We start from the raw sequence: 20000 nt of genomic DNA, 5'->3' as shown, positions 1-20000 counted from the left end.
CTGGCTTAAAAAACCCTCAACATTTAAGGTTCCCAATTAGACGGTTGGTGTGAAGTGTATACATGAAGCTGGACGCCACATGGTTTATGTCTGTCAGAGGAGTTCCACAGTAAACTGACCCTATCTTCCCTCCCTACTTCCCTAATCAATTCTCCAGCAATGAGACATTCCACACCTTAAGGAGGAATATGGAGTCTGCATGAGTGATTAAGAGTCAACTCCTGGAAAACTCCTGGAAAAATTCATCATGATACCGTAGCATGCTACCACGGGTTGCTGTCTAAGAGAATGTACTCCCTCTCTTAAGTGTCCTGTTATAGCATACTTCATCATAACTACATCTTACGTAAGACATAATGTATCCAGTGTGTTAGGCAAACAAACATAGTATTTTTCTTATGAGCACAAAATGTCCTTTTGTTCAGAAATTGAAAGGTCAGTCCACAATGTTGCTTTAACCACTGGTCCAAAGAAGTACACTATCCATGATTATTCTGCAAGAGAACATTTTCTTCCCATATTCTACGAATTGTGATTATTTTATGACAAAAACTGTAGTCCCAGAACCGAAAACATGCCTATTGATTATTACTCATCCCGTCCAACAGATGGCGCAATTGTATTTTGTAGACCCACATTATCGTCTGTGTTGTTGCTGGAAGTGAATCCTGCTGTCAGTGGAAGAAGTAAGCACGTGGTTTTATTTTGACAATTCCATGTGGATCAGATTCAATAAGTGTCTCAGACCTCTGTCGTAGATACAACTGCAGGAGAAATGGGGAAAAAAGGCAAAAAAGAAAATAAAGTGAAAGGAGCGGTGAAGACAGCTGCCAAAATGGAGAAAAAGGTTTCTAAAAGGTCGAAACGAGAGGAGGTACGTCTCCATGCCTCCTAGAAAGCTAGAAAGTATTTTTTTTGTGGTGTGTGTTCTTTTCCAAAGTCATTGGTTGAGTGAGCGCTGTCTGAGATATTGTGGTTGTTGTATTATCAGACAGAAGTTGTATGCAACTCATTCACCATTACAGTCATAACATAAAGGGAATAAACACGCTGAGATGCCGAAGTCGTCAAACTACCTGTCAGTACAGTATTGCACATACTGGCCCCAGCTATAATACACTCCATGGTTGTCCTCCCTCTGTCTCTTCCATCCTACAGGAGGACCTCGAGGCTCTGATAGCAGAGTTCCAGTCTCTGGATGCTAAGAAGACCCAGGTTGTGGAGACCACCTGTCCACCCCCCTCTCCCCGGTAATTTGTTCCATCATTGATGTTCACCTGGGATGTATTACCCCAAAAAACTCTGTGGAACTCAACATTGCAGATAGTATGTGGAATGTATATTGCTATCATGATTCCATATTCTCTACATGGCAGGCACTCACAATCTGTTCTACGCAGTACATTTCTACCTGAACGTCATGTGATATTGCATGTAAACAGGCCCCTGTATGGACGTGCGTCAGCTCATGATGTCACACAGGTGTCAGGTAATGATGATGACAGACAGGTGATATCTTGTTTACGTTATCTCCCCTTAGGTTGAACTCCTCATTGTCTGCACACCCTGATAAGGATGAGTTGATCTTGTTTGGGGGGGAGTTTTTCAACGGGAAAAAGGTAAGATTCAAGTCAAGTCACAGATTATAGATGTGTGTGTATATGTGTATACAGTACCAGTCAAAAGTTTGGACACACCTTGCCAAAAGTGTGCAAAGCTGTCATCAAAGCAAAAGGTGGCTACTTTGAAGAATCTAAAATATAAAACATATTCTGTTTTTTTGTTGACTACATAATGTGTTCCTTCATAGTTTTGATGTCTTCAATATTAATCTACAATGTAGAAAATAATAAAAATAAAGAAAAAACATTGAATGGGAAGGTGTGTCCAAACTTTTGACTGGTACTGTATACATATATACATACAATTTGCAGAGTCCGTGCAAATTGTTTAGGTGCTGGAGAGCAGCAAGTAGTGTAGGTGGGCAGCTAGGGTTAGCTGTTCAAAAGTCTTATGGCCTGGAGGTAAAAACTGTCTCGGTATCTGTCTGTCTTTGACTGGACGCACCGGTACCGTCTGCCAGCCAGTAGCAGAGAGAACAGACCGTGGCTGGGATAGCGGAGCTCCTTGGTGATCTTTCAGTCCTTCCTCAGACACCGCCTGTTGTAGATGCCCTGAATGGCTAGGAGGTTGCTCCCAGTGATGGACTAAGCCGTCTTCACCACCCTCCGCAGAGCCTTCCGGTGGAGGGCGGTACAGCTGCCGAACCAGGAGCTGATGCAGCTGGACAGGATGCTCTTGATGGTGCAACTGTAGAAGTTGGTGAGGATCTGAGGGGCCATGCCAAATTGAATTCCCCCTTCTTCCTATAGTCCATAATCATCTCCTTGGTTTTGCTGATGTTGAGGGAGAGGTTGTTGTCCTGGCACTGTTGTTCTGCCAGGGCTCTTACCTCCTCCCTGTAGGCTGTCTCATCGCTGTTGGTGATCAGGTCTGCAATGGTGATTGCATCACCCGTGGATCTATTTGGGCGGTATGCAAATTAGAATGGGACCAGGGTGTATGGTAGGGTGGAGTTGATCCTCCTTGACCAACCTCTCAAAGCACAGATGTGTAGTGCAACAGGGTGATAGTAATTTAGGCAACTTTTGTTTTTTTGGGGCACAATGGTGGTTACTTTTAAACAGACTGGAACAATGAGAGATTGAATATATCTGTAAGAAGTGGGAAAAATGCAGTATATACACTCACTGAGCACTATACACTATACCAATACTGGGTAGGGCCTCCCTTTGCTCTCAAAACAGCCTCAATTCTTCGTGGCATTGATTCCACAAGATGTTGGAAACATTCCTTTGAGATTCTGGTACATGATGACATGATTGCATCACGCAGTTCCTGCCGATTTTTCAGGTGCATTTTCAAGCTGTGAATCTCCCGTTCTACCACATCCCAAAGTTGTTCTATTGGATTCAGATCCGGTGACTGGGAAGGCCACTGAAGAACACTGAACTCATTGTCATGAAACCAGTTTGAGACGACTTTTACTTGGTGCATTATCATGCTGCAAGTAGCCATTAGAAGATGGGTAAATTGTGGCCATGAAGGGATGCACATGGTCAGCAACAATACTCAAATAGGCTGTGGCATTCAAGCCATGATTGGTTGGTAGTAACAGGCCCAAAGTGTGCCAGGAAAACATTCCCCACACCATTACACCGCCTTCACCATGAGAAGGTATACAGGTGTTCCTAATAAAGTTCTCAGTGGGTGTATATTGTATATACTGTACTTTTAGCTCACTGACCTCCTTTATGTGACTCTGTTGGCTGTTGCATTGACAGTGAGAGCTCTCTGTGTTTCCTCAGACGTACCTGTACAACGACCTGTTCTTCTACAACATTAAGAAGAACACCTGGGTCAAGTCAGACATCCCCAACCCTCCTCCACGCCGCTGCGCCCATCAGGTAACTATGCACCTTGTGCCATCCTCCAACTGTGGTCCTCTGTGGCTCAGTTGGTAGAGCATGGCGCTTAGGTTGTGCTTAGGTTGTGAGTTTGATTCCTGCTGGGGCCATATATACTGAAAAATGTATGCACTCACTGCAATGTAAGCCGCTTTGGGTAAAAGCATCAGCTATGGCATATGTGTATATAACTATATATAACCCCCCAGCTTCAACTAAACTCTCTATTCTCTCACCTTGAACTCCACAAAGCTCACCCGATTGCCTCCCTCTTTCTCAATCTACATCCCCTGCTCACGCAGGCAACAACAGATGCTGTTGGTGAAGTCACAGAGTAGCTCCACCTTAAGAGATACTTTTCCCTGTTATTGTGAAATTGTGGTGCAGTGGTATCTCTCACTGCAGGTCTCTTTTGGCAGCCTGCCCGGTAATGTGTCATGCTCACATTTGACCACCAGGGGTCAGACACTGCATAGATAGATGCCTGCATAGAGCTATGAACTGGTTACAGAGATTTCCAAGGCAGATAGTATATAGACTCTCTGTCTGTTTCTCTCTCTCTCTCCTCTCTGTCTACCTTTCCTCTCTCTCTCTCTCCCTCCCCTCTCTCTTCTCAGGCGGTGGTAGTTCCTCAGGGAGGGGGGCAGCTGTGGGTGTTCGGAGGGGAGTTTGCGTCTCCGGACGGGGAACAGTTCTACCACTACAAAGACCTGTGGGTTCTTCATCTGGCCACAAACACCTGGGAACAGATCAAGTGAGTGGACAGGTCCAGACCTGGGTTCAAATAGGATTTTAAAAATCATTTAAAAAAAAAAAAGCTACACAAATACAATTTGATTGATTGATTCGTTGACTGTATGATTGATTGATTCATGTATGAGTGTTGTGTGTCTCTGTTGCAGGGTTACAGGCGGTCCCTCAGGGAGGAGTGGACATCGGATGGTCCTCAGTAAGAGACAGCTGCTGGTGTTCGGAGGCTTCCACGAGAGTGCCAGGTACGTAGAGGAGGAGGAGGAATACTGTTTGGGATAAGTACATGGATAAGGCCAAAGCATGATCATATGATGTGTGAAGGTCTGGTATTGATTGATTGATTGATCCTTCTCTTCCTCCTTCCACAGGGATTTTATCTACTACAACGACGTCTACTCCTTCAGCCTGGACTCCTTCACCTGGAGTCGCCTCCCCGTCTCGGGCACAGGCCCCTCCCCTCGCTCCGCCTGCCAGATGACCTCCACCCCCGACGCCACCGGGGTCATCATCTACGGAGGATACTCTAAAGTGGTCTGTGTCTGTGTGTGTGAGAGAGTGATTTTAGTCTGTGTATACAAAATTAAGAACTGCATCCTAACTGGAGAGCCGTTACAACACAAATGATCCCTTAACATCAATTTAGAATTGATGCAAGAGGATTCAGCCCCATGAGATGAGCTATTTCTCTCAGCATTCTTCCTTTGTATGAGTCTTTACAGTGACCTTGCTAATAAAAGGTGTCTTTTGTGTTGACCCTTTCAGAGAGCTAAGAAGGATGTCGACAAGGGAACCATCCACTCTGACATGTTCCTGCTCAAGAGAGAGGGCAAGGAGGACCAAGGTACAGTGAGTTTTTTTGGACTGTGAGACATATGGCTTCTCAATGGAGAAAACACACATACCGTAATTATTGACAAGTGTTTACCAACTTGCCCGAACCTAGAAAACACAGGACAATAGTAATGGGATTTCTCCTTGCTGTATTTCCCCATCAACTCCCTGCTCTCTCCCCTCCAGAGAAGTGGTCGTGGTCTCGTGTGAGCCCCTCTGGGTCGAAGCCCCCCCCCCGTTCGGGCTTCTCTCTAGCGGTGGGGCCGGGGGGTCGGGCCTTGCTGTTTGGAGGCGTGTGTGACGAGGAGGAGGAGGAGACTCTGGAGGGAGACTTCTATAACGACCTGTACCTGTACGACACCAACAAGAGCCGCTGGTTCCCTGCTCAGCTTAAGGTAAACCTCACCTCAAGGTTTACACACCCACAACCCATTAACAATCAAACATGTTGATTATCGTTTAATCTAACTAAAATGCACATCCCAAACTCTTCATCTGACTTTGTGGTCTCACAGTCCAAAAAAACCCATTTGTACTGTCACTGCACACGTTCCTGCATGTTGTAGATGGATAATCGGTTCTTACTGGCTCGACCAGAACCCCCTTGTTTTCCACATGTAAACAAAGTGGTTCTGTGTTGGTGTTTCCCTCTCTGTCGCCAGGGGGGCAAGTCAGAGAAGAAGAAGCGGCGGCGGGGGAAGAAAGGCGGGGAGCAGGGGGAGGGGACGGGGGAGGGGACGGAGGAGGAGAGCGCCGCGGCACAGGGACCCGTCGAAGTCATCAAAGAGATCGTGACAGAAGACGGCACCGTCATGACCATCAAGGAGTTGATCCCTGGGACCCAGGCAGACGAGGAGGAGAGTGAGGAAGAGGACGAAGAGGACGAGGGTGCAGCCTCCGCTCCACTGGTGGAGCCCTGCGCGCGTTCCAGCGCCATGGCGACGGTGAAGTACGGAAAGCTGTATCTGTACGGTGGGATGTTCGAGGTGGGCGACCGCCAGTTTACCCTGAACGACCTCTACTGTCTGGACCTGCACAAGATGGACCAATGGGAGGTCCTGGTGGAGATGGACCCCAGTGAGTCACAGGGATGGAAGCTGACCTGGGCACTAATTGTAGTGGTTTTCTTTCAGTTACTGTAGGTGTGCTTGATTTAACTTGCAGTTGAGCAGTGGTTTGCCCTTTTGGGACTTTACCATTGGATTCATTACTCTGGTCAAGCTAAAGTAAGAGCACCCGAAGTCATTGGAAAAAAACAAAACAACAACATTATTATAATATTGTTTTGACCCAGGTCTGGATTGAATGTTTGGGTCAGATTGAGTTTGTTCCTGACCACAATGTCCCCTTCTCTCTGCAGAGACACAGGAGTGGCTGGAGGAGTCAGGGTCAGAGGACGAATGGGATGACGAGGAGGAAGAGGCGGAGGCTAAAGGAGGTGAAGACGAAGAGGAGGAATCAGAAGAAGAGAGTGATGAAGAAGACGGTACATACATTTCTCTCTTTTTTCCGTTTTCTTTTCTGCATCTTGTTTTCTTACTGCCCTCTTTCCAACCTGCTTTTCATTTAGTCCTTGGCAGAGGATTCAATTTCTACCCTGTTTATGTTCATATAGGGCTGAGTCACTCAGCCATTGATGTGAATTGGAGATTTGCACGATACATTTTGAGCCCCATGCGTGGCTCAAGCCCACTGTGCCAGTCACAGAGCAGTGAACAGGTTGCACCAAAGCCAAAGCCCAAAGCCTCTTATAGAAAGCCTCAGGGGACAAGCCATCTACACACACAGTCAGTAGCAGTGCATCAGCAATAAGTCGTGTGTGTTTGTGTGTTTGTGTGTGTGTGCGTGTGTGTGTGTGTTTGTGTGTGTGTGTGTGTTTACAGGTGAGGAACACCCCCCAGTGAAGCCAGATGAATCTCTGGAAGACTTCCAGAGTCGTACGGAACAGTACTGGGTGGGCCTGGCGCGGGCCAACATGGGCGCTGAGGCTAAGGACAAGAAGGTGCAGAAAGTGGGCGTAGCCATGGCCAAAGTCTTCTATGAAGACCAGCAGTGAGTGTGTGTGTGTGTGTTTGTGTACAGTATGTGTGTGTATGAAGATATGGATCCAGATGGTGAGTGAAAGTTATGTTGTGCGGGTGAAGATGGAACCTGTAAAGTAACTTGTCCTTCTGTCTTTCATTGTAAACACTCTCCACCTCATCACCTGTCTGCCTTTGTAATTGTGACATAAAAATATACAGTTGTTTTATACAGTATGTATAACTCGATGTACAATGTATAATGTACTCACATTTATGTTTTGCCCCTCAAAGAAAATGTTACGGAAGTCTTTGTCATCACTCAAGCCCTTGTATGATTATCCTGTTCTGTAAAACTTCTGTAAAGCACTTTCTCATTAAACATCCAACTCAACCATCTTATCTCTGTTTTGTTTTTTTATCATTCCTCTGTGTTTGATGGTGAAAAGGTTCTTGATAAGTAGTTGTTAGTCCCCAGGCTCTTCCACGTTCTTCATCTTGCATATGTTGTCTTGATTAGACTTTAAAGTAAGAGCCTTTGAAACCACTTATTAGATGCTTAACAACTTAACCCTTATATTGGAATATCTCAACCAAAAACCAAAGACCTCTTTTACTGTAGTATAGCCATAATGTGAACAAGGCTCCCCCTTCTGTTTACTTTACACATTAAAGTCACCTATGGGGATCATACTCCCCCTGCTGTATGCTTGAGGTAGTACAATATCTGTTTTAGTTCTACCTATCCAGACCAGATTAAACATTTCATGTGTGGGATGGAGAGGAAAGATATAGCACACAGAGGGGTGTAGATTCAAGAAGCAAGGGATTGGAGAGGAAGATAAGAGCAGGATAGAGGTGGAGAGAGGGGTGAGGACAAGAGCTGGGCAGATCATGTGTCAGGGAAGCAATCAGTGCCTCCAAACGAACAGCAGATCTCTTCCATCCCAGAGTGACCTATTTTTTTCTGTGCTGAGAAGAACGAGGGATGAGAGAAGAGAGGAGTGATGAATAATAGATTGCGAAGCAGAGAGATGGATGAGGTTACTGGGATGCTGCAGACTGTCTCCCACTCATTCACTCTCTCCCTTTCTCGTCCGCGATCCCCTTTTTTTATTTTAAATCCTGTAATAAAAAAAGACTGATATTATAAATAACTAAAAAGAGTCTTTTTTGGGGGCGCGACTCTGACGTCTGGGGGCCACATGCAGCTCGTCAGAACCGCGTCAGTGGTCGTGTGTGTGAGTAAAAGAGGCAGACTCAGGAGTGTATGGTTACGTTAATAGTTGGTAGTTGTATCATTTCATACGCTGTCTTTTTAATCTGTTTATGTGTGTTTTGTAATTATATTGTCTGTGATAATACCCAATTAGGGCCTTTTTGCAGTGCAGCCTAGAAGGAATAATTGCCATCGTTTATTGGCCCTCTTGTTCCGTATGCTATCACACCTTATTTGCTTTTACGTTTATATTTAGACAACAACTGCATATAGTAAGTATACACTCTGAATCTGATACGATTTGAGTTGTTCAGGGCAAGTATCTGACAGACACACCTCCCTCTCTCACCCTCTCTACCACCTCTCTCTCATCACTCGACCTGTCCAATAGTGGCGCTGCCTCCCTCTCACCCTGTCTCAACCCCCTCCAACAGTAGTACTGCCTCTCCCTCTAACCCCTCTCTACTCCCACTAGTAGATTTAGAGAAACGACTCGTAATCCTCTTCTAGTGGTGGGACAGGCAGGGTTTAAACTGCACACAGTGATTTTATTACAGTAATCTGTGGTGAAATTGGCTTAGCTTCCCTTCAGACAGCAGGCAGGCAGGCAGGCAGGCAGACAGGCAGACAGGCAGGCAGGCAGACAGACAGACAGACAGACAGACAGACAGACAGGCAGGCAGGTAGACAGGCAGGTAGGCAGGCAGGCAGGCAGACAGGAACACAACGAGACAGAGAGCTGTAACTGTAACACAGAGAGACAGAGACAGAGACAGAGAGATAAGAAGATTGAAAGACAGACAATTAGACAGACAGACAGACACACACACACACACACACACACACACACACACACACACACACACACACACACACACACACACGCACTACACACTGCTGGCTGGGGGGGCTTTACAGGGAGTTGATATGGAGGAGGACCATGACTCTGACTAGGTTATGTTGGTGTTCACATGCAGATTGAAGTGGCATTGAGGGGGAACAGCTCAGAGTATAATGGTTATTTCAAAGTGTGCTGAGCTTGAGGCAGCATTTTCCTCTTCCTTTTCCCTTTCTTCTTCACTCTCTCTGCCCCCTCCCTTTCATTGAGAAGATGGGTCCCAGGAGACAAGCCCCACCCCCATCCGTCTGACCACGCCCCTCGTGTGACGGAAGATAATACTCAGTCAGGGTTGCCATGGCGACCCTCCCTCTCCTCCTCTCCAATGGTGTGGTTTAAAGTAACAGTTTGTTTCACTCCCCCTGCATCCGTGGTGTACTTTCAAACACACTGTGTGAAGATCAAACAATATACAGTAGTATACCACACAAAGACATAGAGCTACATTATTTTGATGGGTAATACAGTTCAAAGTCCTCTTTCTCTGACACATTTCAGCAACTCTACTTGCTAATGAAGTTCAAAGATAAGTCAATGAGCGAATAGAAGGATATCTGATATGAAGTGGAAGAAGAAATTTGAGTCGAACAAGACTTCGAGAGAGAGAGAGAGAGAGCGAGAGGATGAGACAGGAGGATTCAATAACCACAAACCAGGAGTATTCTTTCAAACACTTTCATTGTTTTCTCCACATAACTCAAAAAACGAACAGACCCCCCCAAAAAAGTAAAGAAATAAAAGAGAGGAGGAGAGAAAAAAAGAGCTGGGCATGCTTGGGCATGCGATGGGCTCACAGGGTGATGGGCACCTCCAGTCTGAATGGTAGAAAAACCCACATACAGGAGAAGAATTCAGCAGGACATCTTCTTCACCTCTGCACCTCTCAACATCATCATCATCATCATCATCCTCATCCTCATCATCAGACCTCAGGAAATCAAGACAGGGTAAGCAAACGCTGTTGTTGGAAAATAAAACTCCACACATTTGACCCCGGCTTTCATTTCCTCACATGATCAACAGCTCTCTTAGTTTACTACTGTGCTGGATAGAGAAACGGAGAGGTATGGAGGGAAGAGAGGAGAAGAGGAGAGAGAGAGAGAGAGAGAGAGAGAGAGAGAGAGAGAGAGAGAGAGAGAGAGAGAGAGAGAGAGAGAGAGCACACACAGACTGGGGATGATCACAGACAGGAGGACCAGGAGGACCAAGGGGAGGGGGGAGTACAGTACAAGCCCCTCACACACATGCTATAAAAACATCTCAGAGTCTTTGAGTAAGTTAGCCAGCTATAAAAAATAAACAAAACACTTCTCTTGGTTTGTCAGTTTTTTTTTCTCTCTCTCTTGTTTAGTCTAAGATTTGGGATTGGTCACGGAGAGGGAGAGGCAGCCGGGTGCAGATGCAGACAGGACAGCAGCAGCCCCCTGGCCCCTGTAGTAATTCTATCCCAGGGTTACTTGTCCTTTGGAAGATTCTGGAAAGCCCGTAACAGACAACCTTTCAGCAATGGGATGAAACTTTAAAATGTGTTTTTTATTTGTATTTTTTCAACCCCCCCCCCCACCCCCCCCACCCCCCCACCCCTTCATACTGCTTCCAAAACTAGAGGAGACTCTCTGTATTCTCCCCCCCCCCCCACAAATGTACCTATACAAAACTAAAACATACGTGAGCATGCATTTTTAAAGTTGTTTTTTTTACTTTATAAAACAAGGCAGTTGGCGTTTTTTCAGACGTCTTGCAAATAGCTAAAAAACCTTTTTTTTTCTCGTTTTCTTTTTTTTCTGTCTTGGTAAATAATCGTTTTAAAAGCAGCAGTTGGAACGTAACAGTCTATAGACTTGTACTTGGGCGTGCCGTCGACATCTTCAGCTCAGCCAGTGGCACCAGGTGTGTTTGGCCAGGGAGGTTTGGAGAAACACTAGGCAACACTTTATTTTACACTTCCCTAAATACCTGGTATCTATTTACATGGTAATAGCATGATCACATCATCAAGAACTACTACTTTGTCACTCAAGAATTTATCGTGTCAATTATCAGGAATCGGATAATTTATCAACCAATTGTTGACATTGTAATTTCACATTAAAATATGCCAGATAACAAATACAAAGGTACTAATAAGGACTGTAAGATAAAGTGTTCCCGAAACCTTTTCTCATGATAACAAGAGCAGAGAGAGTGAGAGAAAGAGAGAGAGAGAAAGAGAGAGAGAGAGAGAGAGAGAGAGAGAGAGAGAGAGGGAGAGAGAGAGAGAGAGAGAGAGAGAGAGAGAGAGAGAGAGAGGGAGGCTCTGTTGGGGCCAGTGGAACAGATGGATGAGAACTGACAGGATGTCATGCACTAGTCCTCTAATAAAGTTCAACCTGCGCGTTAAAGGCCAGAGAGACACTGAGAGAGTAGAGCGGTTGGAATGTCAATATCTTATATATGAATAGAACCTATCATCATCACTCCCACTCACACACACATTCTACATGAGTGTGAGTTCTGTGTATGTGTGTGTGTGTGTGTGTATATGTGCGTGTTTGTGTGTGTGTTAGTGTGTGCGTGCATGTGTTTGTGCATGTGTGTATACACAGTGTGTGTGTGTGTGTGTGTGGGGGGGGGGGGGGGTGGGGTGGTGGATGGGGCATATGAGTAGACAAAAGTTCTTCCCTGTACCATACAGAGAAATTGTTTCACATTACCTTTGTAGATAAACATAGAGGTGAAGCCCTTTCAGACAGAACTATCCCCACTCTTACAGACAGATTTATGTGGTGATCTCCTTGTAACCCCAGTTGTTAAATTTGCAACGATTTAACACGGTTATCCAGGTTGCTATGGTTACAGTGTGTTGTTATTAGTGTTGTTATTAGTGATTCTGTTTTTTCAGATTGTAAACAATTTCCTGTTTGTAACCATGTCTGTAGTGTGTTTGTTTTGGTAGCCCTAAATGATTTTATCTATAATATCTACAAATATTTGTTCCTTTTCCTGAAACACCTGCTTGCCATGACATTCTGTGGTCTATTTGGGGAAGTCGTTGTGAAGATGGTTGTCAAAAATAGGGGGATGTAGTAAGGTATCAAATGAAAGTAAAATAATGAGACAGGTAAGGAGGGAAACGTGGGTATGGTTGTAATGAAGGGACTGCTGGGGAGGATGGGGAGCAGGAGGGACAGAAATAATATTGGGAAAGGGAAACAACATGCCTGAGAGGAAGTGATGTCGTAGGGGGTAGGACAAAGGACAAGGGGCCGTTTCCCATCACTTTCAACCTTGTTTGTTTCCTATGTGAACAGAGTCCCTGCCAGATAGTAACTCCAACTACTACCTTCACTCTGGCTAAAGGTCCTATTCTCTAAAATTCTCCCCTAAGTGTACACTCATTCACTCCTCCTTATGGAATCAAAAGGAAAGGATTGGTGTATGATATATGGAGGAAACTTGCTGACACAAGTTATTGTAACTAATCATTGGTTCTAAGAACGTACTTGCCTGGTTAAATAAAGGTTAAATAAATAGATAAACACCCTCTAGCCCATGCTTTAACTTACACCAATCAAACGCTTTGAAATGCATGAGGGGGGGTGTGAGGAAGTGCACACTTCAGGAAGCAGGGTAAAGAATGGGACTGAGCCGATTCATCATTGTACCACAGGCACAAGGCAGGGCCAGCGCTCATCTGCCTCCCCAAACAAACCAACTAAAACTGAAATAACATCAGCAATATCAACAGAGAGAAAAAGGCAAGTAAGGAATACAAAAGTAAATACCCCATTAACATATCATTACATGAGAAAAAAAAATAAAAATACATTAAGTTAAATTATAAGTTACAAATCTTGTTTTAAACTATGATTTAAGATGAAAAACAGGTCATCTCAGGTTTAGAAGAGAATTAAAGCAGAAATGTTGAGCGGAGGTTTATCTCCAAGTATGGGCGTTGGGAAGCTTGTACTAGTTTAGCATTCTGTCTGTGGTCCTGTATCGTTAGCCTCGCACTGAACCCTTTACAGCAATGTCGGACACAGTCAAGGGCTGTAGTCATGATAATACTCATACCAATGATTAATAATAGCATAGATAATAATATGAACCAATAGGCAATACATCTTTAAATAAAAAAGTGGATAAACAAAATTGCGACTCCGATGTTGAGCAAAATCACCATGACGACCAGAATCGAGCTGGAGCCCTGCGGAGGAGAGAGGGGAAAGAATAGAGAGTGTTAATTCAGACGCACACACATGTGCACGCACACACACACACACACGCACGCACACACACACACACACACACACACACACACACACACACACACACACACACACACACACACACACACACACACACACACACACACACACACACTCTCTTCCCTACCTGTTCGCACAAGCAAGGACACAACAAATGTATTCTTTTGTTGGTAAGTCGGTAATTACTGTGTACCATCAGGTTCACTGGAGAGATAAAGTATTCTGATGAAGATGAGGCTCCTAGTGTAGACTAGGCTGCATGTTGTTGGAGGCACAGCATGTTTAAACAGCACACTATTACTGATCATCTAACTGGCTTATGTAACTGTGTCACGCAAAACTGACTGGAGCAATCAGAGAAGAGAAGGAGACTATGAGCATCACCCTGTGTTATCATCACATCAATAAGTCCATTGTGTGATATCTACAGTCTACACATCAACCATCGACTGTGTTAAAGACAGAATAATAAAGAGACTGTTTTAACACGATACTTCCCCATTGATAGAATAGCTATGTTTACTCTGCACCGATGCCCTCTGAATTATAAACCATGAGGATACTATGCATGTATAATTCATGTGGAAGCTCATCCCAATGACTGTGACCCTGTGTCTGTCTCCATCCCAGTGCATTCTCCATGGCCAACGTTGGCGCCTAAGCTCACAGATCATTCTGATTCAACAGTGTGAATATGCAGACAGTGTCACTCTCTGTGTGTTGGCGTCTGTTTACGTACAGCATGCTCATAGGTATGTTTCTCTGTGCTGTTATAGAATCAACGACAGGGAGGTGGAGGTCTGACAGGGTTTAACAGTGCCATGGTGTGCAGTTCTTGAGTCTGCAGTTTCCCTGTGTGTGATTGTATCTGGGTTTCATGTGAACCTGCTGTCTTACACAAGTCCACTGCATTACTAGCCCTCTCTCTCTCTCTCTCTCTCTCTCTCTCTCTCTCTCTCTCTCTCTCTCACTCACTCTCTCTCTCTCTCGCTCTGCGGCTGCAAACATCTCCCCCCCCCTCCTCCCCCCTCTCCCATCCCTCCCTCCCTCCCTCCAGTCACCATGGCGCGCCCACTGATTGGCTACCGTTGAAGCAAGGCATAAGCTGTTCCCTAGCAACAGAGCGTGGGGCAGCCAATGGGGGGGCGGCTTTGAGGAAGGAGCTAGTTTGCCAATCTGCTGTTACTAAGGTGCAGGGAGCTCCAGTGGGTGATAGTTGAAGCTGTGTGTGTGTGTGTGTGTGTGTGTGTGTGTGTATTTGTGTGTGTGTGTGTGTGGAGGGGAAAGTGGGTGATATCTGTGTCTAGGAGAGACTTTGTGGCTGTGTGCTGTGGAGGGGACAGAGGGAGGTTAAAAGACCCCACCAGGGTGGATGTCTGTCTGGGGAACCTGCCAGTCTAAAGGCTCAACAGAGCCAGGGATAATCCTACTAACTATGCTTACTAACCCACTTACTCACCATCACCCCTATTATACAACACCATGTCCTGTTGTCATAACACTGTGTGAGACAGCACATGCGTGACATTGTTTGTAGTAGGATGTATCATTGAATTCAGTGGAGCTGAATTAAGTTGCAGCCCAGAGTTTTTGTGAGTGTGGTTTATTATGTTCCTATTGGTTGTGATGCTTCAGATCTATTTTCCAGCATGTAGGCACATGCACTACAACTGACTAATTGTGACTAGAATGTTTGTCTTGAGAGGAAGAACTCCGGCTTACCGAGTTTGCTTTGAGCTGGGTGAGACTGCCCCCGTCGTGTTCTAGTGCAATGGGTGAGGATTTCTGTGGGGGGGAGAGGGTGAGGTCCCTGCGCAGGGGCCGAGCCTCCAGCTTGTCCCCCTTACGCAGACTGTCCAGCTGCTGCACTGAGTCTGGGGCCGGCCCCTCCCGCCCCTCCTTGCCCTCCCGCGCCCCTGACGGCCGTGCCGCCTCCCGACCCTCCCGGTTCTCCCGGTTCTTATGCCGCTGTCTCTGCAGCGTGTGGGAGCGGCCGTCGCCTCCGTGACCATGGCGCCCTTCCTCCCCCGGCCCATAGGGCTTCTGGGATTTGGAGTCCATGGGCTGCAATGGCCTCATCTCCATCTCGTAGTTGCTGAGCTTCTCCTCGTCCTGCTCCAGCAGCCGCGAGTGGGCTAGGCTGTCGCCGTGGATACGCGTGGACGTCCACGACGCCGACGGGCACTCCGCCCACCTGTCCCTGGACGGCTTGTGATTGGACGAGCCATGCTCCCGGGACTTGTGATTGGAGGAGGTGTGCTTGTGTCCGTTGGTGCGCCCGCCCCCCCGGGCCTCGTCCTGTACGGAGGGGGTGGTGGAGCGACTGCTGCCCCTGCTGCCCCCCCTGCTGCCCCCCTTAGAGGGCCGCTTGTCCTCGCTCCAGCTGTTGGCCCTCAGGTACTCCCCTCCTCCTCCGCTGCCCCGCCCCTCCATCATCACCTGGATCTCCTGCTTCCCGCCTCCACCCCCTCCCCCGCCACCACGCTCATCGTCCACGGCACTCTGGCGCAGGAAGCGGGCGCTCTTGGTGCGATGGGAGGGCTTGGCGCAGGGGCTGGGAGGCGGGGAGGAGGGGCGGCTGGCCTCGGGGCTGAGGTCAGGGGTCAAGTTGGGGGGCGTGGTGCCCTTCATGTAGAGTTCAGGGCTGTCAGGGCCGGTGCCACTGGAGATCACCTCCATGTCATTCTCACTAGATGTCTGGTGCTTTGGCCTTTGGCACTCCACCCCTGACCAATCAAACACAGAGAGAGAATCAGGACAGTGTGACAGCAAGGAGACAGAGATAGCCAGGAGAACATGGCCAATAGTACAGAGGAGGGAGATAGAGAGAGGGAGAGGGAGAGAGAGAGGGGGAGAGGGAGAGAGAGAGGGGGGGGGAGGGAACAGCACAGAGACAGACATTCTAGACATTATCACAACCTGGTGAGACATTCCGAACACAAGCACAGACAGAGACCACAGGACCTGGTCTGAATGCACTGATCGTCACCCTATGCAGTTCAAAGTGAAAGATTTAGAGTCTGTACGCCCTCCTCTTTGTTTTTAAATTCATGTAGTCCGAATGAATGTCTGACTTCTTTCATGTGAACCAAATGACCCCTTGAAGGACATGAATGGCTGTACTGCTAATGTGGCTGACTGGGTTTTGAACCTGGGTCTCTTACGTGTCACAAGGACTGTGAGAGGCCTTTACGGAGGGGAGCTGATGCAAGTTTCAGGTCCAAGGAAAGGTTATTTAACACACAAGTGTAGTTCTCTGCTACACTCATGTCATCCAGACCATGCCAGTATACTGTAAAGGAAATAAAACCCAATCAAAATATCTGGAATGGTTCAAACTGTCATATATTGACTTTCTCAAGATAAATGTAGTCATGGTTCTAGAATGCAAACATGTTCACTGTTCAATAGAATAGAATATCTCTTTAAACTGGACAGACTATTCCTAGCCAGCCCTGCACCGTTTGTGGAATCTGCCTCTTTTCAAGGTTTGACAAAGTCAGCACCAGAGAGAGGAGGCTGGTTAAGAATTCTACTCAGTTACGCTTTTCACTCCTCTGCATTGCCCCCCACCCTACCCCTCTGTTTCCCAGACGTCTGAGCCTGGCTCACACACGCACACGCACACGCACACGCACACATATACACGTACACGTACACACACACACACACACACACACACACACACACACACACACACACACACACACACACACACACACACACACACACACACACACACACACACATACACGTACACACACATGCACACGCACACACACACAGACACACACACCCTTCCTCAACAACAACAGGCAGCACAGCCCTTCCTCTCTCGGAGCCTAACTATGTGCTAGGGTGCAGATGGATACTGTGTGCAAGGGCTTACTGACATTACCCCTGGCCCTGTTGTTGTGGCTGTGAGGGAAAAGACAGCTTCCTAGGGAACCTGTAACTGTGATTCTCTATAATGTCATGACATTAAAAACAGCTATCAAGGTTTATTCAGGTACGTGGGGAAAAAAAACACACGGGCCAGGGAGTTAGTGTCTGTCATGAAGTGTGTGTGTGTGTGTGTGTGTGTGTCATGAAGTTTATGTGTGTATGTGTGTGTGTGTGTGTGTGTGTGTGTGTGTGTGTGTGTGCCTTGCGTGGGCTTGTTAGAAAGGTCATTGTTGACCTCCCTCTAGCTTCCTGTTGCTGCCTCCATCACTCATTCCTTGCAAAGCACTGTGGGTAAGCGGTCTCATGGGGCACGAGCACGTACTGTACAGCACCCACACTCCTACTCCTATTCAGACTGACACACTCTCTCTTTTACTCACTGGTATTCTCTCCATTCTCTTCAGAAGTAACATGTTCAGGACACATTCACGTGGTTCGGGATGGGCACCTCACTGTATTTGTATACAGCATGAAATACTACCACTGTATGACACAGTTACACTACGAAGTTGTGGGAACATTAAGTGACATAAAGTTTTTTTGCTCGTAAGAAAAACAAAACAAAACACTGCTTTGTATTTGTTTTGTATCATCTGGACTTGTTGCTGTGGGTGTGTTTTTGATTTGGATGGTCGCCGTGGTGACAGTTCACGTGGCAGCGAGCGGTGGCTGGTGGCGCACTCACCGTTTCCACGGTGCTGGAAGGAGGGGGAGAACTCTTTGGCGGTGACCCTGGCGAGGCGACACTCCTCCTGGGCCTTCTGGGCGGCTCCCACCGCTGCCTCCGCCTTCCCCCGCGCATGGGCCGTCCTGGAGGAGAGGAGGAGGAGGAGGAGGGGGAGGGGATAGAGAGAGCAGGAAGGGAACAACAGAGCGAAGGAAAGAGGGAGAGGGAGAGAGAACGAGACAGAGACAGAGACAGAGACAGAGACAGAGACAGAGACAGAGACAGAGAGGTGTCAGTGCATTTAAACAACACCGGAGACTCAATGAATGACACACGAGATGTAATTGGCATTTGGCACATTCTTCTGCTTGACATACAGTACAGTGACAGTCGATGGACTCCTCCCTGTTATGAGACACAGCTCTCTCTAAGGTCAAACCCTCACAGGACTAAGAGAGCTAGCTGTGCCTATGAATGATTCACACAACAACAACAATAAGCCCAGTGTATGATGGCCCTTACCACGTTCCCCTGTGTGTATTATGTCTCTGCCATCTGTTTTACCTGTGTTCGCCTGAGGTTTCTCCCTGCAGTTTGCTGACGACCAGAGCACAGATAATGCATCTACTTATCCCTCAATTATACAGGTGATATCCCATTGAGACTAGACATCTCTTTTGAGCTCATAAAAGACCTGTCCCAAGGAGGCAAGAGTGAAACAAACACATATAGTTTCATGCTTTACCACTGGGGCCTCTTAAAAGACCCTCCATTGCATTTACAATCGTTCAAAATTGACATTGTTGTTAGCAAAACACCAGGCTATGTCCGGATGATCCTATAGCTACACCAGTTAATCATTTGACACCTCTGCTCAATCTCCTTGTCTCTCTCTTTATGCACCCTATTTTCTGTCCCTTTCCTCTCCTTTTTCCCCCTCTATCCTCCTTGTTTGTGCAGTAACTGTCTTGGTGCAGTATTGCATGTCGATGCTTATTGATTTTTTCTTTGCCTCTCTCTGTTTCTTTTTGCTCCTGGCTCTCCTAACTGTGGCAGCAGAGGCATGCTGTCCCTGTCAGAGTACTCACAGTACTGTGTGTGTGTGTGTGTGTGTGTGCGTGCGCGCACACTCGCATATGTGTGTGTGTGTGTGTGTGTGTCAGAGTGTGTAAGAGAGAAAAAGCGAGAGAGAGAGAGAGAGAGAGAGAGAGAGAGAGAGAGAGAGAGAGAGAGAGCGAGGGGGGGCTTGTATGAGTTTAAAAGAGTGTTAGAGTATAATAAATGATTAGTATGTATGTATATTATGGTTAGGGTGAGTGTGAGGGGGTTAGTTGAGGTCAGGTGTGAGGAAGGAGAGAGCTCTCCATCTCTAACCTGCTCTGCACTGATGCTAACGCGCTACTGGACTGTTGTCCTAGCAACGGCAGGGAGAGAGGGAGTGAGAGACAGAGAGACAGAGAGAGAGAGAGAGAGAGAGAGAGAGAGAGAGAGAGAATGAGTCAAAGAAGGCAAGAGAGCAAGAACCACCAGAGAGAGATACAGCAGTAGAGAAAGATGCTGAAACAGAGAGCAAGTAAGTAAGTAAGTAAGTGAGATAGAAAAAGAGAGAGAGAGAGACAGAGAGAGAGAGAGAGAGAGAGAGAAAAGGGAGAGAATGGGAGGAGGAGAGAGGAGGGAGGGAGGATAGGAATCTTCCATTCAGTGTTACTGTGCACTGCATGAACTCTCTCTCTCAATTGCATCAGTTGAAAATAGAGCAGTGACTACCCCCGTACACACACACACGCACACGCACACGCACACGCACACACACACACACACACACACCCACACACCCCCACACACACACACACACACACACACACACACACACACACACACACACACACACACACACACACACACACACACACACACACACACACAGCAGTACATGTGCTGGCATGTAAGTC

The 20000-nt window shown here is 46.8% G+C and overlaps 2 protein-coding genes across 2 annotated transcripts in view; one reads left to right on the top strand and one right to left on the bottom strand.

Moving 5' to 3' along the window:
- The first annotated feature begins 698 nt into the window (after positions 1-698).
- klhdc4 (kelch domain containing 4) lies at positions 699-7461 on the top strand. The gene is made up of 12 exons (XM_083665591.1): positions 699-874; positions 1159-1250; positions 1541-1619; positions 3369-3467; positions 4085-4221; positions 4370-4462; positions 4589-4751; positions 4983-5061; positions 5238-5446; positions 5714-6128; positions 6412-6537; positions 6935-7461. The coding sequence occupies exons 1-12, from the start codon at positions 776-778 to the stop codon at positions 7105-7107; spliced, it is 1764 nt and encodes a 587-aa protein (XP_083521717.1). The 5' UTR covers positions 699-775; the 3' UTR covers positions 7108-7461.
- Positions 7462-13294: 5833 nt separating this feature from the next.
- jph3b (junctophilin 3b) overlaps positions 13295-20000 on the bottom strand; it is a gene marked incomplete at both ends in the record, with an annotated part of 20640 nt that continues 13934 nt past the window's right edge. Inside the window, 3 exons of the mRNA XM_083666100.1 lie at positions 13295-13375; positions 15159-16162; positions 18067-18191. Of these exons, the coding sequence (XP_083522226.1) occupies positions 13295-13375; positions 15159-16162; positions 18067-18191 (1210 nt within the window). The remainder of the gene's footprint in view (positions 13376-15158; positions 16163-18066; positions 18192-20000) is intronic.

This window comes from Argentina silus (assembly GCF_951799395.1).
Source record: "Argentina silus genome assembly, chromosome: 3".
NCBI lineage: Eukaryota > Metazoa > Chordata > Actinopteri > Argentiniformes > Argentinidae > Argentina > Argentina silus.
The sequence above is the reverse complement of the archived record's forward strand: the minus strand, read 5'-3'. Positions and strand labels throughout refer to the sequence as shown.